The sequence below is a fragment of the Leptidea sinapis genome, chromosome 43 (assembly GCF_905404315.1).
Source record: "Leptidea sinapis chromosome 43, ilLepSina1.1, whole genome shotgun sequence".
NCBI classification, from domain to species: Eukaryota; Metazoa; Arthropoda; class Insecta; order Lepidoptera; family Pieridae; genus Leptidea; species Leptidea sinapis.
In genome coordinates this window covers 4,251,949-4,277,266 of record NC_066307.1, presented here as the reverse complement: position 1 = coordinate 4,277,266, position 25,318 = coordinate 4,251,949, and the positions used below count along the sequence as shown (strand labels likewise).

Here is a 25,318-nt window from a genome sequence, read left to right as displayed (position 1 = left end):
GATTAATATATTTCCGTTCTCAGAAACACGTAGAGATGTGGGTTCTCTCTGCATCTTCTACCGCATTTATCACGGGGAGTGCTCAGAGGAGCTGTTCGGGTTGGTTCCAGCGGCCGAATTCCACCACCGGACATTACGTGCAAAGTACCACTCGCATCACGTAGACGTCTGACTTTCCACAACCGCGCGTTTTGTTCGAAACTTCTTGCCTCGCACAGCCACTTTGTGGAATCAACTACCGACAGCGGTCTTCCCGAACAGATACGACTTAGGGACCTTCAAGAAAAAAGCATACTCCCACCTTAAAGGCCGGCAACGCATTTCATGACACACCTGTTGTTGCGGATGTCCATGGGCGGTTGCCTCACCTCTCCCCATCCCGTGAGTCTCTTGCCCGTTTGCCCCCTCTCATATATAAAAAAAAAAACACGTGGGGTCATACACTTTTGATATCTGAACTTTTTGAGTATTTTTTTGGGACAGTTTTTTTACATTTTATAAACTTTTTTTTACACACACATAATATATACTTTTTAGCATCTAAACTTCACAATCCAATAGGGGCATCTATCTACACGACATTCGGGTAAATCCCTATTTAGTCTTTTGTGCTCCCCTACCATTATCTATATAAATTGACTTTTTTTTGTCGAATGCTTGTCAATCTATCAGGCTATCCAGTACCCGGCAGATAACTATGATATTTGCTACTAGATCCATCATATAATTTAAATGGGGCTTATCTGCTAGATAACACTATGCATACATTGTGAATCGCAAACGATGTCTTTATTCGCTAAATAAGTAGCAAGAAGCCTATTTGTAACTTAACTTCTACATTGTGAAACAGCCCTTTAATGCCATGTTTGCGATATAAACCATTTTATTGTTTGTGTGATTCATTTATTTTGTTAATGTGATGGCCGCAATATTTATTAATAAAAATATATTTAGATTGATTGAATATGGTGTTTTATTTGATGATAATTTTAAATTGAAATAACTTATCTTGAAAAAAGATAGGATACAAACTGCAAGAAAAAAACACTCTCAGGGGTGTTTTGTATTATTTAAAATTTTATTTTACAGTAATTTTGAACTGTTTTCATCATAATGGAACATTTAATTTTAGGTCACCAGCCAACAAGAAGTTCAACTATGTCTACTACGATCCTGAAATGCACTGGTGTCGAGTCTGCATCGAGTTTCCTCCCACTGCTAAGGATTACTTGAACCACTTGCATTCCCCATCACACCACAAGTATGTATTTATTTCAAATATTAATTAATACAAATTGTCCGACATGTTGTACAAAGCAGTTGTTCCGTTCTTCTTGAACCACCATGTGGTACACGTTCACCATTCCATAATTGTCCAACTCTCAATCGACTGTTTCAATTAAGTGGTGCCAGAGTTTGGCGAGTCAACATCCCTTGAGCATGCCTCGTGTAGAGGTGAAACACGTGTCGAATTGTTAGAAGACAATATTGACGGAATTAACACTCAAGATAACTCAACTTGAACACATTTACCTGTTCAGGGATTGTACAATACCTCTCAGATTATCTTTTTATTTTAGGAAATAAAAATCTCATAAGAATTTGAATGAATAGGGAATATGTCATCAGTTGTATGTTTGATACCTAAAACTCATTAGTTACCGTAGCAAAATGAGACAATGTGTTGTCATGAAGGACGACTATGCAGCTTTGAAATCCTCTGGCGCTGAATATTGTGCACTTGGCTCTTGTTTGGTATTGATTTGGTTTATTTATTTATTTATATATTTGGGCAACTAACAAATTACATGCTTAAACCTAAACTATAATAATAAAATGGATAAGAGTTAATTCACTTATAAGCTACCACAGCATTCATCATTTTTACTACGCTTATAGGACAGTAGTTTTAACAATTTATAAACTAAAATCTAAAAATATTGTAATATATAATTTAAAATAAAAATTAAAATATGAAAACAAGGTTTCTAAGTCACATGTGTAAATTAAGTATTATCTTTTTATATTGAGCAAGCGGAATGAATAAATCAATGTTCTGCGATTTGGCCAGTGAGTTATATGACCTACAGAGCCTAGAAATAGGTTAGGTCGCTATGCGACCTTCACGAAAATCCTATCTAAAATCACAGAGATAATTATGTCCATTTGAAATCACTGAAATAGTGAATTCAGAAGTGGACATCTTAAATGGAGCATATTTGCCAAGTTGACTAACTTACTGAACCACCGTGAAAATCATGACAAATCATGGCGTGAATATTTTCGCAAGATAACTTGCACTGCCGCTAAACATTTCACAATGCAAAAACCTGATTGCAGGTTACAGTCGTGTTTGCGTGATTATTATTTTTTGCATTACGGTATTTAAAAAACTGAGAGCTCTGTTTTTCATTGTATTTGTATTTTTAAATGTAATTGTTTTTTAAATAATTGCATTATGAATTGCCAGTCCAGATACTTTTAGTATAGCCCATAATAGTAAAAAGCGCGTACACCATCCTTAAAGGCCGGCAACGCTCCTGTGATTCCTCTGTTGTTGCAAGGGAATGTGGGTGGCGCTGTTCACTTAACACCAGGTGACCCGTACGCTCGTTTGTCCTCCTTTTTCCATAAAAAAAAAATAGTTTATTTACATGACCTACATATATTTCTTTTTATATTTTGAAATGGTACTTAGTACAAGTATCATCTTTTTTGAAGGAGCCATAGTAGGAAGAATAGAATAGAACTTCTAAGAATGTGTGTGTGTGTGTGTGTGTGTGAGTGTGTGTAATGCTTATTAGTCTTTACCCTTACCAATACTGTTTACTAATTATTGAAACAACCATGTGTAAAAAAAATAATTTTACTTTTAAATTTCATTGAATTAATCTCTTGTGTGCTAACTTTATAACAGCATACTAAACGGTGGTCTCATGCCATTGCCATATGGCAATGTGAGCAGACAGGAAGTTAAATGCAAGGTGATTTATAAAATAATAATTATTAAAATGTAATATCACCAGAAATGCGGCAGCACATATGGAAGCACCATGGCACTCTGTGACTGGAGCTAATGAAGGTTTCCCCAACTACCCGTCAGCTCCAACCAAGCGCACACCTATCAAAGGTACTTAAATAATGGATTGACTCATTACAAATTGAATTAAACTAACATAGTGTATCTTAACTTCTAAACAGGATAGATTCACATATACTTTTATGTATGTTTTGCTTCTAATCAATAAACTATCAATAATAACACTCTTATTATTGTAATTAAATAATTAATACATAAACAACATTGCTAATATTATATTGCAACACTTTCTCATCACTTTTATCAAATATAGTCCAGCTTAACACATTCTAATTTCTAATTTAAATGTCTAATTTTAGTAGATTAATAAAATTTTAATTTTGCAGGTTTGCAATTTTTCGTGCCATCTACGGCATGGTACTGCAAGCTGTGTGACCAGTTCATAGGAGACCTGCACTGTGCATCTGCTCACCTCAAGTCTCTTGTGCACGCCCGAAATTATTCAGTGAGCATTTCATTATTATTATAATTTTGTGTTATCCCGAAAAGGAGGTGAGTTTTGTTTGCTGTGGAGACTCTTTTGAATTATTTCTCTGTGGTCTCATAAGGCCCTGTTTTGACAGGACACCCTCTACCAAAGGTCATTGGGCATTTTGACCCGGTACCTCAAGTACCTGTGAATTATTGAAATGTGTTTTGTTTTGGAGGTTTAGGGTTAACTTTCTAGAATCTTAATAAGATAGTTTCGGGGTTTGCTTTGTGAGCATAAGTTTTGTAATTTTGTTGTTATCATATGTATGCGTTAACACGGTTAGTCATGCTCACTAAAATGCCGTTGCTTGCGGCGGAGTCGTGTGCCGGGTCGTCTCCTTCCCTTAAATATGTGCGAAGGGAACGATAGCTGGTCCATGCATCAACTCGTGAATGGGTGCTGCTTGTGGTGCCAGGTCGACCTGTTATAGTTAATCACAAAAGGATAATGCATATCTATACAGTTTATTCTCAATTACTATTTATGAGATATTTGATCTTTAAAACACTTTGGACTTTTTTTTATTGGTTCCACTCTTAAATGGAATTCTAAGTGTTCAAATATATTATTGTTCCTATATACACAGCTGCCGTCGTAATGTATAAAGCTACAATAGATACTCATACAAACGTATGGTTACAAGATTTTTATTCATTGATATTGATGATGTAGGTAGGCAACCATTTTCATGTTTTTTCGGGGATTACTCACCAACTAGTATTTTAATAAATGGGTGTCTGGGAAAAACTGCAGGCAACAAGATATAATAGCTCCTGAACAATCATGTACCTCTTTGGGAAAAACTTGTAATTTGTAAGCATTTTATATTTATAGAAGGATTTTTTTTTCTTGTTTTGCTATAATTCCCATAGTTGAGTAATGCTATCTCATTAAAAAAATAACTTTCCCATACTTTTAGCAATGTGCCGCATCTCATTGGAAATTATTCATGGTCTTAACCTTCCAAAATCAGGAAGTGCCCTTTGGCACTATATCTTTCATATACACCAATATCGAAAGTGCCGTAGCACACTACGCCCTGACCACGTTCTGACCCTGATTTTGTTTATAATATAGTTAATTTCATAGGCACATAAGTGAATTTGCCAGAAACTATCATAACCATAATGTTAACACCAGGAACAGACAAACTGATGATGCCTACTACTCAGCTAAGTCGAATTAGTTAGTCTTTTGTGGGGCGATGTATATGCTTTTAGAACAAGATCCCAGAAAATGTTCAAAACAAAAGTATTACGTTATTCAAAAGAATTGTTAAAAAACGTTTGTGTGGTAAAGGTTACTATAACATAAATGACTTTCTTAATGATACCACAGATTGGGAATGGAGTGACCGCCCTCAGGCTATTAAATAATAAGTTTAATTGTACAATATTACTTTGTAAACATATTTATTCGATGAAAAAAAAAAGCCCACTGAGTTTGTTGCGCCCATTCTTCTCAGGTCTGAGGCATTCATTTTGGAATGGATGGTAGTTTTTTTTGACTTTCAATAAGTGATGTCACATCCTATTTTGAATAAAAATATTTTAATTTGAATTATGTTGCATGGTCTTATAGTTTGTTTCAATAGCTTTCTTACACATTCCCTCATATCATGCTAATTGTAAGCAATCTATTATAATACTAATACACGTATAATAATACGCATTGTTTCGTGCTGATCTATGGCATACCGCGGCGCGGGGGCACTTGCCGTTAAGACTAGTTTGGTCACAGGTCCGGACAAAATTCCCATATACCTTTATTTATACTATAACATTATAAAGCTGCAGAGTTTGTTTGTTTGAACGCGCTAATCTCTGGTACTACTGGTCCGATTTGAATGATTCTTTCAGTGTTGGGTAGTCCATTTATCGAGGAAGGCTATATGTTTTTTTTTTTCAAAATTAGGGATCCGTAATAAAATTGATATTTTGTAACACAAGGTGTAAAATCGAAAACCTATTTTTGCGTGCGCTGCAAAAACTATTGACAATAGAACAAAATGATGTACAGGCTATAATATAGGCAATATTTTACTTCTTATAAAACTATCGCGTGAATTATACTTTATATGGCAAAACAACGTTTGCCGGGTCAGCTAGTTATGAACATATTGTGCTTTTTTGGTCTTTATTACTGTTTAAGTTTTTTAACTTTCATTCTATTTCTATTAAAGTTGCCTCTGATTTCAAAGAATTACGTGTTTTCGATTACATATATTATTTGATTACAGAACTTTGTGGAGCAGAACCCTCACTGGGAGACGGACTGGATGTCGGACCGGCAAAAGTCCTTCGAGAAAGCTCGAGCAAATAAAAAGGAGAAGGTGCAATACACCGCGCACACGATCACCTTCAGTAAGGATGGCTTCCACACCAGTCGCAAGACTCCATCCAGAGAGGTATGTTTATAACCAACACAAGTTACCCCCCACATCGTCTATTTGCTTCTAGTGTAACTCGGACCATAGCAATATGATGTTATTAAACACAAATTTGAAAAAATTACATACAGTGACATTCATTAAGCATAAACGGGCTTACAAATAGAATTGGCATAAAGTTATAACTGAGCATAAAGCAAGAACATGTAAAATGTTTATAAATAGACATTTTGCTTACGAATGGTTTGTTCGGACGTATAACGTTTCCCGCGTTTATTTGCAAGGCAGCTTGTCATTCGGAAAACTTCAGAATTGTCATTGTATTGACAGTGTTGTCAACGATATTGTAAACATTTTGCATTTTCTTTGTTTATCATCAGTTATAACTTTATACCAAGTTTATTTGTGAGGCCATATGTGTACAAATCAACATCTTGCAATACAAACATTATTAAAACATAATATATTACTTGTTAATATAAATAATATAGAATAGAATTTTGGAAGTAAGTAAATTATCCCTGTATTGTAAATTCCATCAAATTTATTTAAAAGCCGGTTTCGGGATACGCTGTTATATTCTTAATATAATTACCTCGCTTAATATTTTTAAATAAAACACTTTTAAAGGATTAAAACGCGTGTATTTGTTTTATTATCATTAGATTTTTGCGTAAAAGTTACATTTTATACAAGTTACAATGTAAAACCGTTACAATTACACGAGTTTTAATCCTTTAAATGTGTAACACTCGCGTTAATCATAGTTATTTATGCAACATCAAAAATGGCGGGGATTCGAATAATCTACTTTCTTATAACGGCGCGCGGCGTTCTGGTATTGTGGAACGCGCGAAAACGAAAATGTTCTTTTTTTGAAATTCATACAGATACCACGCATCGAGCAATAAGAATGTGGCTGTTTGTTGAAACTCTTTGCGCATAAAGGGATCGAAAAAAAAAACATAGGGGTGTTGCTATGAAATTCAGTACAACATTACAACACTCGTTTGGATGACGTAATGGTTATTAGAACATTGGGTGTTTTAATGTTGGCAATAAGCTAACTGTTTCAGAATCTTTAATAGAGGTTTTAAAGCATGGGTGTAGATACAAGAAAATACTTAATATTTTTAATTATGTATTGATTAAATGAAACTCTTTTTATTATATTTTCATTCCTTTTTATTTCAACATTTAAACGAAGTTTGGCATGTTCTACTATTATAATTAGGGTGACTAACATTTTGTATGGTTCTATAATTTAAATTATTATTATATATTATATAGTTATTGTTATTCAAATAGGATATCAAAATATAACATCCGTTTGTTAGAAGAACGGGCGCAAGAAACTCTGCGAATCTCTTTTTTTCTATAATATAGAATTTGGTGTTCTTCTTCTCAAATTCTCATGGTGTAATTTTGGATTTCTGATTAGTTATGACATTTAATATTATTATAGGTTAAAATTATTTTGGTAACAAATTGGTCATAAAGTAATAATTTAATTAAATGTTAGGTGTGATCTACACGAAAACCAATGCCTTGTATATACGAATACTCACACTTTTTATTTCTATCACAGGAAGATGAAGGAAAGAAGAAAGACAAAAAGAAGAAGAAGAAGCGAAACAGCAGTAGCAGCAGCAGTCGCTCAAGTAGTTCTAGTACAACTAGTGAGCCACAGAAGAAGAAAAAGAAGAGTAAGATTAATTAAAAAAACATTTAGTAAGAGGATACTTCCTAGTGTTACATAACAGGTTTTTTTTGATAATTATACCAATATATCAAGTTAAATATTATTCAAGTTCGTGTTTAATGTTGATGACTAATGAGCAAAAATAAAATGGAATGTATTAAAATACTTTTTATTTAAAATATTCGTGATCTGATTATATTCGGGCATGTCCAAAATTTATCTGTTGATCATTCAAAGTCGTCTATAAAATTTCAATAAACAACAACACAAAAGCTGTCGAAATTTTTAATAATTGTGGTCCGTACCATGCAAGTGGTCTGCAGTGTCGTGTGATAAGTGAACCTAGGCTTTGCAACTCATATTCTCCGGTCTATATCTAAAATAGTCAAGTTTATTAGGGATCTCTTAGTTTATACAAGTTGTAATATGCAACAAATTAAACTTAAACAATAAAGCATAACATTATCACAATCCTTAGAAATTCCAAATGGTATATGTAAGGTAATGGTGCTTACAGGCAAGAAAGAGAAAGTCAAGAATGATGTGGAAGAGCAGCGGATCAAGGAGTGGATGTCGTCCGTGCACGCTGACCGGTTCACCGAGGCGGACAGGAAGCTGCTCGAGAACCTCAAGTCCAGGTACACTCCAGCATGTGACATGGGGAATAGAGTAATTCAAATTCAAATATTTTTATTCAAAATAGGATGTGAAATCACTTATTGAAAGTCAAAAAACTACCACCCATTCCAAAATGAATGCCTCGGGCCTGAGAAGAATGGGCGCAACAACCTCAGCGGGATTTTTTTTTCATAAAAATATGTTTTACAATTAAAGTAACATTTACAAAGTAACAAAGTAACATTGTACAATTAAACTTATTATTTAATAGCCTGAGGGCGGTCGCTCCATTCCCAATCGTGGTATCACGAATTAAATTAAGAAAGTCATTTATGTTATAGTAACCTTTACCACACAAACGTTTTTTAACAATTCTTTTGAATAACGTAATACTTTTGTTTTGAAAATTCTCTGGGATCCTGTTGTAAAAGCATATACATCGCCCCACAAAAGACTTGTTAACTCGACTTAGTCAAGTAGTAGGCATTATAAGCTTATGTCTGTTCCTGGTGTTAACACTATGGTGAGGTTATGACAGTTTCTGGCAAATTCACTTATGTGCCTATGAATACATTATATTATCAAGAATATATTGAGAAGCAACAGTCAAGATGTTAATATATTTGAATTTTGCTCTCAATGATTCCTTAGGACCTAGGTTATAAATAGCGCGAATACCCCTTTTCTGCAGCACAAAAATTTGTATTAATATCGGCAGCGCTGCCCCACAGCAATATACCATAGGACATAATACTATGCAAGTAACTAAAGTATACAAGTCGCGCCGTATTTATGTCAGTTAATTGTCTAATCTTTTTAACCGCGTATGCTGCAGAACTAAGTCTGTTCGCCAATTCGTCAATACGGGGGCCCCACTGTAATTTGGAATCCAGAGTAATGCCAAGAAATTTAGCAGATTCCACCGATTTTATCACCTCTCCGTTTAACAAAACACTTGCATCAACATTTTTGACATTTGGTACGGTTAATTTTATATATTTCGTTTTCTTGCTATTTAACAACAGGTTATTAGCGCTAAACCAGTACACAATGTCGGATAGAATATCGTTCACTTCGTCATACATAGCTTGGTTTCTTTTCACTTTGAAAATCAGTGTAGTGATCAAATCAATCAAATCAAAATCATTTTATTCATGTAGGTCACGGAAATGACACTTATGAATGTCAAAAAAATATTTTGTTCGTATTGAATCTACTGCTACTTCGTAAAGACGAACGACTGCTACTACGAAGTAGCAAGAAACTCATCAAATAAATTTAAAACTAAACAGTTTTTTTTTAAATTAATAAGTTAGTAGGTACCTAATACAGTTACATTAATTTACGAATTATAACATTATAAAACACTACCTATGTTGGTAGTGTTTTATAATCACATGTCACATGTATGAATCTCCTAAAAATTTAATGTTGACAAAGATTTAAAGATCACCATCATGCGAAAAAGATATAATTTTTAAAGACCAAAAGAGCTGCATTAGGTCAATGTGTAGTATTAAAATAAGGGATAGTTGTAAACCCTTCTTTAACCAACTTAAAATTCTTACTATGACCTCACTATATATCTATAAAATAGCATTATTTGTAAAAACTAACCCTGATACATTTGTCAGAACATATCAAATCCACAATATTAATTTGAGAAGCAAGGATAGATTACGTTTACATGGCAGCAACACAGCTTCGATGTACAATAGTGTTCTTGAAATGGCGCCGAGAATATTTAACAAGATACCTACAACTATCACAGAACTTAAGTTGACATGTTTTAAAAAGAAACTATTTAATGTGCTAGTGACAAAATCGTACTATTCCATAAAAGACTTCTTTTCAGATACAACACTCAATTAACATTTTTTAAATATCATATTACTTAATTTAATTTCTTTTTACAAATTTCACTTGTTCTATGTTATTTCAAAATATTCAATTATTGATATGTACATCAATTAACTGTCATTGTGTATAAATATATTTGTTTGACTTGTTATTAATTACTATTTGTACGCCACAGCATGCGGGCAAGAAATGGAGAACTTTTATTGTGATTTGAAACATCTATGTATACCCATGACTACAAATAAATGATCTTATCTTATCTTACCTTGCTTGTCACAAGTGATTGTAGAACACTGACCTGTATAAATACCACTAGACAGGCTGTTCCATATGTTTGACAGCAAATTTTTTGTGCCTATTTGAAGCGCCACTCGCGAGCGTCCAGAGAACTAATTTTGACGCATAATACAAATGGCTGCGGAGGAACGTACAGTACTCTGAAGTATTTGTACAATTTGAATTAAATTCGTTTGTTTTCTGTGTTATTTACGCTTCAACAATCAACGTAATACAGTACACATTTTTTTTTGCAAATTGTTTGCCACGATCTATGTTGTCCACTAGGTTGTCATCACTAGTTTTTGTACTGCGCAACTCTCGCTACATGGCCAACAGCGCCAAAATGGCGAATATCAAACAGGCACAAAAGCACTTTGACTGCTGCCAATCCAGTGATTTATAGTATAGGTCGTCAATGTTGTAGAATGTATTTTGTTACAGAATGAAACGCGAGGAAGCGGAGGAGGTCGCGGACGAAAGTCGCCGCGAGCGTGAGCGACCTGTCAAGCGGTGAGGAGTGCGCGACACAATTAGAATATCATGTCATTGTTACTAATATAAGTATAATATATATGAATGTAAATTAAGTCCTAACAATACATATACATCTTATTAAGATAACCATCACAATACTTTTAACATTTAGATCATTTAGAATATTATATAAACATAAGTAATAGAATGAGAATAAAATAATTTTTATGTAGATGTGTGTGTAATTCATATTTATTACATTACCACCATTATGTGTTTTACAGTTACAGCGCTTCTTGTTAACTGTTGAACAGTAGAAGGACCTTGCTGACAGCCAAATTGATCATTTATCAGTTTATCTTTAGAAACATGCAATTGGCAACGAAATATTAATGGTATTTTAATGTGGTTTGTGAAATACCTTAACCACTTTCCATGCACATGGAATGTATAAGTGATAGGCATTAAATATGCTTGTAAGAAACACTAGAAGGCCAATCCAAATTGTCTTGGAAGAGACTGGTGGTCATCAAGATAGCGACACACTACTTCAAGCCGGCCCAGATTCCAGCGCTCTGGAAGGTGGTCTGGCCACACATGGACTATTGTTCTAATTTCAATTCTGGTGGAATAAAATTCATTTATGTTCTCAAAATTACTACTACCGCTTCGGAAACAAATGGTGCTCTGAGAGAGAAGGAGCGGAGCAAGAAACTCTCCCAGTATTATTTATGGTGCTCAGCTGAAACTATTTGGCTTAGCAGCTGCTCGAATAGTTGGGAAACCAATACTTCGTAAACGCGCTACGTAGAGAAGTGGCTTCGTATTTTCACTTCTTCTGCAATTTGACCTGATCTCAGCCCATTCTCAGGTTCGCATCACACGCATCAAACCAATCATCAACCTCACCATCTGAATGTGGAGTTTAAGGAACTTAATCCTACGAACTACTAAACTATATAACGGATTGCGCGGTGTTTCCAGGAGGATATGACACCTTATGTTACTATCGACAAAATTGAAGCGTGACACAACTTATATAAAAAAATTCTCGTGCAAATATAAACCTAACTAGTGTTATGTAGCCACACCCAGCTAATTATAGGGGGTATGAAGGGTACAACGAGATACTTGCTCCAAAAACTGTCACATAACGCTCATCAAGACTTTTCAAAAGACATTTTATCAGCCAATTAATGGTATAGAAGAAGCTGAAATTCAGACAGAAATGATTCACAAAATGAAGCAAAAGCAATACCAGACTCCCAAACAGAAGAAACGATAACAACCCAGCGCAAACTACGGTAGAAATCCAAACAGACTCCCTTAAGATGATTGAACATATATTCTCAAAGCAATCCGAAAAAAAAATATCTTGTCCTCCAACAAATGAGTACTTTACTCCAACTAATAACGTCATTAATCTCCAGATTGGCTTAATGGTTATTCTGAAGATGTACCCCAACACACATGAAGTAGAAGTACTACTTCATATGCATAAATTAGACATATTATTAATAGCAGAGACCCATTTTGTTAGTAATAGCCTGGTCAAAATTAAAGGATATGTTCTTATTCCACACACAACTCGTCCAGAAGGAGCGGCTCATGGAGGAACTACAGGAGCAGCAGCAAATTTTGCATAGACCACATCCAGACCACTTCTGTTTCAGTCGCAGATAGAAACGGTGATCTTAATGTCTCAGCAGTATATTGCCCTCCAAAGCACAGGATAATGGAAGAGCATTTCACCGAATACTTTAAAAGTCTAGGGAGTCGTCTGGAAGAGACTGGAACTCTAAGTATCTTCAATGGGGCTCTAGATTAGTTACTACTCGAGGAAAGGAATTAAAAAAAAAGGATTGATATGAATACACATCGGCCTACAAATCCATATAGACTACCAGATGTTTTGGACTTTCTTATAAGTAAGGGATTGTCACGGATGTTCTTTCGGATTGACTCCTGCTTGTATGGTTTTTCTAACCATATTCCAGTAATCTTAACAGTTAGCACAATACTGGTAAAAATAAAAGCAGACCATTCTACAATAAAATTACAAACTGGCAGTCATTTCGAGAGATAGTAACTAACTTAACATAAGAATTCGACTCCAAAATTGCCCTTAAGACTAAGATTGATATAGACAAGGCTTCGAAGATTTTTATGACTACAATCCAGGCTGCATGCTGGAGGGGCACTCTTGAGAGGGAACGCAAATTTCCTAGACAAAATATGGTTTCCACAGATATTAAAAGCCTTATATTGTAAAAGAGAAGATTACATGGGGTTTGGCATTGCAGTAGACACTAGGGCTTCCAATCCCGCGGCCTGTATTCAATCTCGGCATTTGCGGGACTACGAATTTTCAATCCCGTGGGATCTCGGTATTTGCGGGATCCCGCATATTGAAAATAAGCACATTCTTAAACAATGAATTTATCAACTCCACATTTATTTACGTACATATTACTATTAAAATGAGATCAATCAAATTATACTGTTTTTCTCACAAAAAAAAACAACAAATTCTGAATAAAAAGCAAAACAAAACAAATCGTTGTCAAAAAATACACAAAGCAAAATTAAAAAATCAACCAAAAAAAAACACATTTTAAACTGATAAATTATTACTTAATTATTAAGTTTGTCAGCTTCTAATCTTAACTGAAAATGTTTGCGAAGGAAACACAACATGTCTAAACTGTCGTCTGCCAAACTATTGCGTATTTTAGAAGGAATATAGCCTGCAGCAGAAAATGCCCTTTCTGATTCCACACTTGTGGGTGGTATTCCTTTTAAGGGTTTTTACGTGAATGAAAGATTCATGTATCAATAAACTTCACAAAAATACGAAACAGTTAATAACTTGAGTTATTAAGAATAATATTTCACGCACATTATCCTATTTAGTATCGCATGCACGCTTTGTTTCAGTCCCGCAATTCCCGCGGATCCCGCGCCAATATCCCGCGTCTCGCGGGATTGAATAATGGCGCGGGATCCCGCAATACCGAGATCTCGGTATTGGAAGCCCTAGTAGACACCCAGATGATAAGGCTGCATTCAATAAATCCATTAAAACGCTGAAGAATGCAATACCTAAAGGGAAAGAAGCTGCATTGGAAGTACACCTGGAATCACTATCTGCGACTAGTACTACTAATTATTCACTTTGGATAGCTTGTCGTACAATCAGTCGCCTTTTTGAACCAAAACCTCCTATTAAAGTTCAAATTAATAGTTGGGTTTCTAGATATAAAAAGGAAAAAGCAGATGCCCTTTGGAAACATCTAGCCAATGTGCTTACTCCCACTAAACCTGATCTAGAAACAGATGAAACAGAAATATAAAATGTATTGCTCCAAGACTATCAGTTAGATTTTCCTATAAAAGCCACTAACATGAAAGAAGTAAATGGTGTTATTAGGCTAATGGTGGACAATAAAGCTCTAGGCTTCGATTTAATCGACAAAAAGATACTCATAGAGCTCACAAGAAAAGCTATCGTCTACCTTGTTATGATTTTCAATGGTATCTTTAGAAATGGATACTTCCGAAATTGTGGAACCAATAATAATAAAAATAATGATCCAAAAACGGGAAAGCCAATTTATGACATGAACTCCAACAGACCTATAAGCCTACTTTCAAGAACATCTAAATTATTTGATAAGGTCTTTCTGAAAAGACTATCTAGAGCTCCAGAACAGATCCATTACACCTAACTACCAGATTAGGTTTAGAAAAGAACACGACACAGTTGAGCAGATACAAAGAGCATGCAAAGTCATCCGAGATACATTTGAAAATAAGGAATACTGCTTATCTTTATTTCTGGATATTAAACAGGCATTTGACCGAGTTTGGCATAAGTGCTTGCTGTATAAGATTAAATTCCTTCCGTACCAATACTTTACTCTCATAAAATCATATTTAACTAATAATAACTTGTTTCAAATTAAAGAAGATCAAAGAAAATCCAGATTTCACTAGATACGGGCAGGAGTACCCCAGGGCTCCGTTTTGGGTCCAGTCCTACCTGATCTACCCCATTGCAACGATTGAAACGAATGAAAGTGACAGATGTCACGGCAATTCCAGCTCGCAGCCTAAATCAAATTGAAAACTGGCTGACTAAGTGGAGAATTAATGTCAGTGCCCAAAAGTAAGTTCAAGTAACATTCAGCATGAGAAGAGAAGACTGAAGCTTTTTATGAAATATAGTAAGTTGTAAGAAATAAAACAAATTTACTACGTATTTCTGAATGTTCCATATAATGAATTCCTTACCTTCAATGTGTTATTTTTTATCCTATTTTGAATAAAAATACCTATTTGAATTTGAAAATTTAAAGCTAATAGAGACATATACGTATTGTAGACACCAGGTGGAGCCACGACGCGGGTCAAGAACCCGGGACGAGCGACCGCGCAGCTTTGTCGACAGTAGGCGGCGTGACGTAAGGCGGGACGAACGACGTGACGTGCGCCGAGACGAGCGGCGTGACGACCGACGCGACGACCAACGTGAAGACCAGCGGGACGGCGGACGCAGTGACAGACGTGAAGAGCGACGTGACGAGCGACGGGACACGAGACGCGACTCTACACCCCCGAGTGACGTCAAGAAACCAGAGATTAGAAAGATGCCATTTATAGGTATTTCTTATTAGGGCTGTGTGGTACTGTGTAGTATTTGGATTAGGGTCCGGTTTCTATAATGAAGCGTCATAAAATTAAATCTAGAAAAGATAATACTTAATCGTCTTCATAGGCGTATTCTTTAAATTAACTTCAATAGAAAGAAGAAAATATTGGTAACAAGATTGGGGATAAAATTATTGTTATTGCTACATCTCTATCACCCACATCCAAATCTTAATTATACTAATCGAGAGCTTAGCTGTCTAGTATGTATAGTCTAGACACGTAGCATTCGCTTCTAATCGTTTTGATGTCGTATTTCGTTTCTTTCGTAGCGCACTAACAATTACAAAGTTCAATTAGTGGACAAAGTAACATCTGAATGAAAACTTAAAGGCTGTGAAGTTTAAAGTGAAATATTTGCCAGGAAGTTCGCTTCAAGATCACGCGACAACTTTATAGAGAAATATCCGTAGGTATTATTCTATATAAGAAGGGGGCACGAGGCCCGTGTAATGTGAAGTTGTGAGTCAACCGCCCATGGATATCCGCAACACCAGGGATCAAGAGATGCGTTGCCGGCCTTCTCCTGTGCCTTCATGTTGATACTTAGTGCTATTGAATATATTACTCAATATCTAGACTATAGTTCGGGTAACCCTACAGACAGCCTCCTCCAACTTTCTCCATGCGTCTCTGTTTTTGGCAATTATTAATTGTTATTTCCTATACATTCGCATAACATTCAAACATACCACGTATACTCTTATATACCTCACTCAAAAAGTTGTTGCGTAACTTATAATCACAAACCCTTCTCCGCGAACTTACCACTACAAGCTACTATAAATAAATAAAGAAATTAAGTGTTAAGACTAACTTCTAATTTAGAAGTACTCCTTGTACATAAGGAAAAACAAAGTTTGAAATCCAAATTACTGAATATTTTTATATGGAAAGGACAAAATCTGTCCAACTAGTAAGTAATAATAATTGTTAATTGAAATTATTAAAGTAAATTGATGCTCAGGTAAAATGCCAGTGTTCAAACTCATGGGCAAGGGAAAATCTGAAGAACAGAAAAAAGAGGAAGAGAAAAAGAAGGAAGAAGAGGAGTTGCAGAAGAAAAAGCGGGAGACTGACGCTGAGATACAAAAGAAGGTGAGAATTTAATTTGCTACAACGAGAACAATCAAAATCATTGTTTTGACACAAATCTGCGTGCCAAGTGTGAGATTTTTTACCTATTCGATCGCGTAAAAGTTAACTACGATTTGTATGGCATCGAAAGAGCGCCATCTAGTGAAAGTAGAGGAAAACATCATCGACGTATATACTGTATACGATATAAGTACTAACCATAAGTCGCAATAGAAACTACATCCATGGATTCACCATGGGTCTGTATAAAAAACTATTAATTCGGCCGACATTCTTGATCAATGGAGTAATGCCTTAATAAGTGTCATAGTTTAAAACTTGCTGACCATTTTCGGTTCGGTGGCTATTCACAATCAATCAGTCTGCTTGTTAAATGGCCTAACATGAACATAATGTAACTTATTACCAAATGCAGGTTGCAGAGTTTAAGGAGAAGATAGCTCGTTCGCAGCTAGAGCGGCAGCAAAACGAGCAGCAGCAGCAACTGATGACGTCAGCGCTGCTGCCCGCCGCCTTCCTCGTACAGCCACCCGCCACCGTGCCCGCGCCCGCCGCGCCCCCCGCCCCGCCGTGAGTAGATCCCTACCAGGCAGCTTGCTCTGGCAGCAGAGGCACCAGATATTGACACCATCTCTGCCGCCCGCCCCGCCGTGAGTAGATCCCTACCAGGCAGCTTGCTCTGGCAGCAGAGGCACCAGATATTGACACCATCTCTGCCGCCCGCCCCGCCGTGAGTAGATCTCTACCAGGCAGCTTGCTCTGGCAGCAGAGGCACCAGATATTGACACCATCTCTGCCGCCCGCCCCGCCGTGAGTAGATCCCTACCAGGCAGCTTGCTCTGGCAGCAGAGGCACCAGATATTGACACCATCTCTGCCGCCCGCCCCGCCGTGAGTAGATCCCTACCAGGCAGCTTGCTCTGGCAGCAGAGGCACCAGATATTGACACCATCTCTGCCGCCCGCCCCGCCGTGAGTAGATCCCTACCAGGCAGCTTGCTCTGGCAGCAGAGGCACCAGATATTGACACCATCTCTGCCGCCCGCCCCGCCGTGAGTAGATCCCTACCAGGCAGCTTGCTCTGGCAGCAGAGGCACCAGATATTGACACCATCTCTGCCGCCCGCCCCGCCGTGAGTAGATCCCTACCAGGCAGCTTGCTCTGGCAGCAGAGGCACCAGATATTGACACCATCTCTGCCGCCCGCCCCGCCGTGAGTAGATCCCTACCAGGCAGCTTGCTCTGGCAGCAGAGGCACCAGATATTGACACCATCTCTGCCGCCCGCCCCGCCGTGAGTAGATCCCTACCAGGCAGCTTGCTCTGGCAGCAGAGGCACCAGATATTGACACCATCTCTGCCGCCCGCCCCGCCGTGAGTAGATCCCTACCAGGCAGCTTGCTCTGGCAGCAGAGGCACCAGATATTGACACCATCTCTGCCGCCCGCCCCGCCGTGAGTAGATCCCTACCAGGCAGCTTGCTCTGGCAGCAGAGGCACCAGATATTGACACCATCTCTGCCGCCCGCCCCGCCGTGAGTAGATCCCTACCAGGCAGCTTGCTCTGGCAGCAGAGGCACCAGATATTGACACCATCTCTGCCGCCCGCCCCGCCGTGAGTAGATCCCTACCAGGCAGCTTGCTCTGGCAGCAGAGGCACCAGATATTGACACCATCTCTGCCGCCCGCCCCGCCGTGAGTAGATCCCTACCAGGCAGCTTGCTCTGGCAGCAGAGGCACCAGATATTGACACCATCTCTGCCGCCCGCCCCGCCGTGAGTAGATCCCTACCAGGCAGCTTGCTCTGGCAGCAGAGGCACCAGATATTGACACCATCTCTGCCGCCCGCCCCGCCGTGAGTAGATCCCTACCAGGCAGCTTGCTCTGGCAGCAGAGGCACCAGATATTGACACCATCTCTGCCGCCCGCCCCGCCGTGAGTAGATCCCTACCAGGCAGCTTGCTCTGGCAGCAGAGGCACCAGATATTGACACCATCTCTGCCGCCCGCCCCGCCGTGAGTAGATCCCTACCAGGCAGCTTGCTCTGGCAGCAGAGGCACCAGATATTGACACCATCTCTGCCGCCCGCCCCGCCGTGAGTAGATCCCTACCAGGCAGCTTGCTCTGGCAGCAGAGGCACCAGATATTGACACCATCTCTGCCGCCCGCCCCGCCGTGAGTAGATCCCTACCAGGCAGCTTGCTCTGGCAGCAGAGGCACCAGATATTGACACCATCTCTGCCGCCCGCCCCGCCGTGAGTAGATCCCTACCAGGCAGCTTGCTCTGGCAGCAGAGGCACCAGATATTGACACCATCTCTGCCGCCCGCCCCGCCGTGAGTAGATCCCTACCAGGCAGCTTGCTCTGGCAGCAGAGGCACCAGATATTGACACCATCTCTGCCGCCCGCCCCGCCGTGAGTAGATCCCTACCAGGCAGCTTGCTCTGGCAGCAGAGGCACCAGATATTGACACCATCTCTGCCGCCCGCCCCGCCGTGAGTAGATCCCTACCAGGCAGCTTGCTCTGGCAGCAGAGGCACCAGATATTGACACCATCTCTGCCGCCCGCCCCGCCGTGAGTAGATCCCTACCAGGCAGCTTGCTCTGGCAGCAGAGGCACCAGATATTGACACCATCTCTGCCGCCCGCCCCGCCGTGAGTAGATCCCTACCAGGCAGCTTGCTCTGGCAGCAGAGGCACCAGATATTGACACCAACTCTGCCGCCCGCCCCGCCGTGAGTAGATCCCTACCAGGCAGCTTGCTCTGGCAGCAGAGGCACCAGATATTGACACCATCTCTGCCGCCCGCCCCGCCGTGAGTAGATCCCTACCAGGCAGCTTGCTCTGGCAGCAGAGGCACCAGATATTGACACCATCTCTGCCGCCCGCCCCGCCGTGAGTAGATCCCTACCAGGCAGCTTGCTCTGGCAGCAGAGGCACCAGATATTGACACCATCTCTGCAGCATCCCGTGTAAAGGAGACTATACAATTGACAATATTTTTCTGAAGTAGATTCTATAGATGTACCTAGATAATGAAGAATGTCCACGTCGCACCATAACAATTTTTTGTAGGCCCCCCACAAGATGGACCGACGATCTGGTCAAGATCGCCGAAATACGTTCTTTGACGGCAGCGCAGGACCGATCATCGTAGAAATCTTTAGGAGAGGCCTTTGTCCAGCAGTGGACGTCTTCCGGCTGATGATGATGAAACAATTAATTGACATACGTTGAACTAAACATGGTGAAGCTAAGTGGTAGCTGGTTGTAGAAGGAACCTCCTGTCAACAAATGTTGCTACTTTCTGTCATTTCCACAGCGTCATACTTTATACAGAGCGTAAACTAAATCTTCTCCTTGCAACTGTTAATGCTATTGGCATTTAAGCGAAGAGAAACATAGTTGCAGAAAAATTATTTCAAAGTTTTTTGTGGACATTTTTAGTTCTATTATCTATTAGTCACATGGTACGTGGATTTTTTATTTTACTTTTAAAAGTTTGTACACATTTAATATATTATTAAGGTTATTTCAAAAAGTCCCTTCTTATGATTGAAGAGAAGTGTTCAGCAACACAAGATCTGTTGGTAAGTGACACTGTCTAAACTGTGAGCCGCAGCACAATACTTGACGATTCTAAGTCAAGCCCACTGGTAACCTTCAAGCGAATATTTAGCTCTTTGAACCTGCTTGCCTTTCATACAAGCTATCAGCTACAAGGTCGCTCCAGTAAGTCTGTGAACACCCCATGAGTGTTCTAAACTTGTGGAAGGAGCTGGGCTGGTTGGAATGACTGGCCAACACTGCACTCAAAATAGACCCAACTGAGCGGTTTAATTGCGGAAACAGGAGTTCCTTACAAATACCATACAAGCTATCATAAGTTTCTAACACCTGTTTACTCCCTGATAATGCATATAATATAAATAATTCTCTTTCTCCCCAATGCTCCCGAAATTACGAAAATAGTATTATACCTCAGAAGAGACTCAGCAGGCTACTTTGGCCACAATAAAAATTATTATTAAGGAGCCTTAGGGCGGTCGCTCCATTCCCAGTCAGTGAATAATTAAGGAGGTTATTTATTATAATACTAGTGGACCCAACAGACATTGTCCTGTACACACGTCTTAAATTTGAAAAATTGCCGTTTAGGAGGTAGTTTATTTGTGAATCTAAACCATTCTCGAATCCACCTGAAGACACACACCAATCTCAAATTCACTGGAACACACAAAAATATCATCAAAATCGGTCAGGCCGTTTAGGAGGTAGTTCAATTGTGAACCTAAACCATCCTCGAATCCACACACAAAAGACACACAAAAAATTTCATCAAAATAGGTCCAGCCGTCTAGGAGGAGTTCAGTGACATACACACGCACACAAGAAATATATATATAAAGATAATGTACTTATATTCATAACTCCAGTTAAAGTTCTCTACGGAACTATGGCTTGTCTGTGGATTACTTGACATAAAAAGGAAAATATTATTTAAACAGTATGAAATAATGATCACACCACTAGGATTAAAACATCAAAGGGCCCCGCTTCTAGATTTTTTTTTACATATGACAATACATACTCTGTTCAAAAACGGTCTCAAACAAATTCAAATCATAACAAATCGAAGTCAAGGTTGGTATCACTTTCATAATAAATACCCACTCGTGAAATATCTTTGATTTGATAGTCGAAGACGGTAACTACTATATATGTGTTAAAATTTACAGCTTTACGGAAATATTTTTCTCAAATATTTAGTTATTATACATATTATTAATAATTATAATCCATGTACAGAGACCTACTATATAGGTCAATCTTACTTGTACAACAATTCAAATGCTCTCCGCTGCTGCGACGAAATATATTTCTGATTTTAATTTATTAATAATATGAGGGACTATTAATAGAGTTAATTAGATAGCTATGATTTAAAAATGGACATTGCATTTTTGTAGTAAAAATAGTCTGTATCACATGATATCATTTTTTTGTGATTTAAATTCAGAATCATGGTTTGTTTGCAGCCCCCTACTCATAGTATGTAAAACTAACATAACCTGTAATATTAACAAAATATTTAAATCCCATCATATTAATCTGTTGATATTTGTTGCTACAGAGGCACGCAGCCGCCGCCAGTGAACCTGCCCAAGGACTTCCAAGATGCCCTGGACATCATATTCCCAACTGACGTCAAGCCAGACATGAATCATCAACAAGAGATGTTCCCGGGGCTCGCGTTCCCCGGACTCGGACTGTTTCCACAGGTGCCCCAGGTAGCCCAAGTCCCGCAGGTGCCCCAGATGGCTCAAGTCCCGCAAGTACCCCAGATGAGCATCCTGGGCCAGCCGCCCTTCCTGACGGGCTTCGATCTGAACCACCCGCTGTTCCCGCATCACCTCTACGACTCCCGGAACATAGGCAACAACAGTAGCGGCAATAACAACAACAGCCACAACAACAAACGGAATAAAAAGCAGAACAACAAACCGGCACCTGCCAAGAATATGGAGACCAAGAACAAGAAGATTAAAGCCGAAGAGGATAAGAAGAAGGAGGAGATGGATGATCTAGCGCTGCTTGGCATCGACGCGTCCGACGTCGGCTCGGGCATGTGAGCGAACGAGTGTAGTAATGACTCGGGGCGCAGTGTATACCTCCCTCACTACTTGTTGAAATATGAAAATGTTCACAGAGACATAGATCATCGAATAGACTTACACACGACAGTCATGTCAGATATGGAGGTAGAGAAGAATAAAGAACCTAGTCGTAGTAGAGGCTGTCCTCCGAAAATAATACATACAATTGATTATTTCAGTGCATGATAGGTATTAGCGGTGTGTCTTCCACAGCTCCCACGTCTTAAAGTGAAATTAAAAGTGAATGTGAAATCTTCATTTGACTACATTGATACTTATTATAAAATGTTAAATAAAACCGGTGCGTAACCGTGGTTCAAACCACTAGGTTCCAATTCGGTGTTCAATAATTTTATTTACATGACACTCAACGATGACTCTGGCGTTTAAGATTTTAAATCTTCATTAGATAATCGTGACAGAAAAAAGTTAAGCAGTTGCATGCGAATATGACATCTATTTTAAATAAGCTAAATCTGACTATCGTGGAGTTATTTGTTAGCCGCACCTTCCAGCGTCAAATAGTCAAATTTGTCTAAGTACTGCTTGAGAAAGTGATAACAGCTGCATACGAATGCCACAACTGTTTCAAAGCTTTTAAAGAAATAAACATTTTGACTGTGACTTGATAATGCATGTTCTTCTCATCATAAGTCAATTTCCTAATATGCAAATATTGTGATTGAGCAGGTTATCAACTGTAAAGCAGATCCTGTAGATGAAGCCACAACCTGAGAGTTGAACAAAGCATACAAGATTTTATGACTATATGTCAATCGAACGCTTAGCTCAGTTGGTAGAGCACTGGCACGGAATGCCAGAGGTCGTGGGTTTGAGTCCCGCATCGTTTATAAATTATGTTTTAAAATTTTATTTGTGTATTAAGAAGTGAGGGTTATCACTTTAAAAACATAGTTTAGCTCACGTTCACGTATATTATAATATACTATTCTTATTGATACCACAGACTAGCAATGGAGCGATCGCCCTCAGGCTATTTAATTAAATATTTTATTGTGCGATATTACATATTGTATTGTCACGAAGGTTGATAAAAGCCCGCTGAGTTTGTTGCGCCCGTCCCTCTATCTTTGAGCGGCCAATCTAGTGCTCTAATTAGATTGATAGCTCGAAAATGAAAGGGTATTGATTTTTACATTTAATATTATAACATCTACAAAAACCAGTCTTAATAAAACTTCCTTTTGGAACAACTATTACAATTATAGTCGCCAAAGCCATTCGCCATTTATAATTTGTAGCCAATTATATCTATTATTATTTTCTATCTGAGGTTTGACGACATTGGTCCCCATACTAGGTACGTTTTAGGGCATTTCTAATTGTTTAGAATGTTGTTTGGTTATTACTATATAGCCAGTTGGTTAATATAAAGCGTACTTTGAGCGATATACTGTATAAAGTACAACAAGTAATATAGTACAATTCTAAAACTTAGAGATATATCTATATCGTAAGGACCACCGTAGGACTGAAGATATGCCAATTTGGGATATTTTTTATAAACGGATCTAATTAATGGAAAAAGTTGACAATAATAAGATTTCCACGTTCGTCACAATCATCATGCTTGTGTTGTTTATGTTAAGTTGTGCCAAACTAGTTAACAATGTACAAGGGTTTTTTATCTTGGAACATATTTGTGTTGCTAGGTTACTGTATCTCGGGGATAACGTGTTTTTTCGTGTTAACCCCCAGGTCCCAATATATATAAATGCGGCGGGGATTACTTACTCTCAACTTCGTTTTTTGTCCATCTGTTTATGTATATGAGAGTTAGCGAAAATCAAAGATTTTTTAAAAGTTAGTCTATGCAATATTATTTCAAATTCTTTCAATAATTGTAAACAGCTTTGGTCTGTCACTACATATTCGCGTCTATACGACAACGTATTCTTATTTTAATTGTATACCTACTCTGTTTGTAATGGATAAGATGTTATTAACTGATAGCTGATGAAATTTGTATTTTGATACAATAAAGAAAATGAAAGTACTTTCTGTTGTGTTTCTTAATACTTCCAAGATATAGAAAAATACACGAAGGTAAGATCCCACCGCTCGAAACTACCTTTTCTAGGACCTTATCTCTCCATCGGATAAGAGGTGGTACCTAAACACACGATGTGAAAAACAGCTGGTCAAGAGATCCGCGGCTTAGCTTTGAAATGGCATACTGCCCTAGACCTGCACCCATAGCCGTATCGTTTGGCATACAGCTGCCGTCAGCACCTACTAAAAGTTGGTTGCGCGCGGTTTTTTTTTATGAAAATAAGAGATGAGACTGGTAGGACGTTCAGCTGATGGTTATTAATACGTCCTACCCATTACAATGCAGTGCCGCTCAGGATTCTTGAGAAACCCAAATATTCTGAGCGGCACTACAATTGCGCTCGTCACCTTGAGACATAAGATGTTAAGTCTCATTTTCCCAGTAATTTCACTAGATACGGCGCCCTTCAGAAAGAAACAGTAATTTTTTCACGTTACTGCTTCACGGCAAAAAAAGGCACCGTTGTGGTGGCCATAATCTAGCCGGCTTCTTGTGCAAAGGAGCCTCCCACTGCTAGCAGCTGGTAGGTTCTATGTCGCGGTTGAATGAAAGAAAAATTAATACGTGAGGAATTTTGATTGAAGAAAAAAATTATGCAAGTTTTAGTGTGTAACACAAACCAATAGTTTCTTATACTTATATTTTACGTTCGATGACGATTACAGACTACCTATTATGTAGTAGTTCTGAAACCAGATGGACCGGGCAAATTAAAGACCCGTCATCCGAGAATTCTCTAACAACCGTGGAGAATTCCACGGTTGTTAGAGACGCGCTGGACAGAAGCCCGTGCAGGAGGTCATGCGCTCAAGATGCAACCATTATCCTCTAACCTCTATGGTATCCTCCAACCACTATGGTGTAGTGACCACAATCCTCAGACATAATAG

General features: G+C 38.6%; 1 protein-coding gene across 3 annotated transcripts in view; it reads left to right on the top strand.

Moving 5' to 3' along the window:
• Positions 1–24,372, top strand: part of LOC126977107 (zinc finger matrin-type protein CG9776) — a 28,440-nt gene extending 4,068 nt beyond the window's left edge. For 2 of the 3 annotated variants that reach the window (XM_050825802.1, XM_050825803.1), the window contains 11 exons: positions 1,133–1,261; positions 3,027–3,130; positions 3,427–3,545; positions 5,812–5,979; positions 7,550–7,667; positions 8,181–8,301; positions 10,862–10,930; positions 15,279–15,556; positions 16,572–16,702; positions 17,118–17,272; positions 21,832–24,372. In XM_050825802.1, coding sequence (XP_050681759.1) covers positions 1,133–1,261; positions 3,027–3,130; positions 3,427–3,545; positions 5,812–5,979; positions 7,550–7,667; positions 8,181–8,301; positions 10,862–10,930; positions 15,279–15,556; positions 16,572–16,702; positions 17,118–17,272; positions 21,832–22,330 — 1,891 coding nt within the window. In that variant the 3' untranslated portion in view covers positions 22,331–24,372. Of the gene's footprint in view, positions 1–1,132; positions 1,262–3,026; positions 3,131–3,426; positions 3,546–5,811; positions 5,980–7,549; positions 7,668–8,180; positions 8,302–10,861; positions 11,090–15,278; positions 15,557–16,571; positions 16,703–17,117; positions 17,273–21,831 lie in introns of those variants that run through there. The other variant, XM_050825804.1, reaches the window with a different exon arrangement.
• The last annotated feature ends 946 nt before the right edge of the window (positions 24,373–25,318 follow it).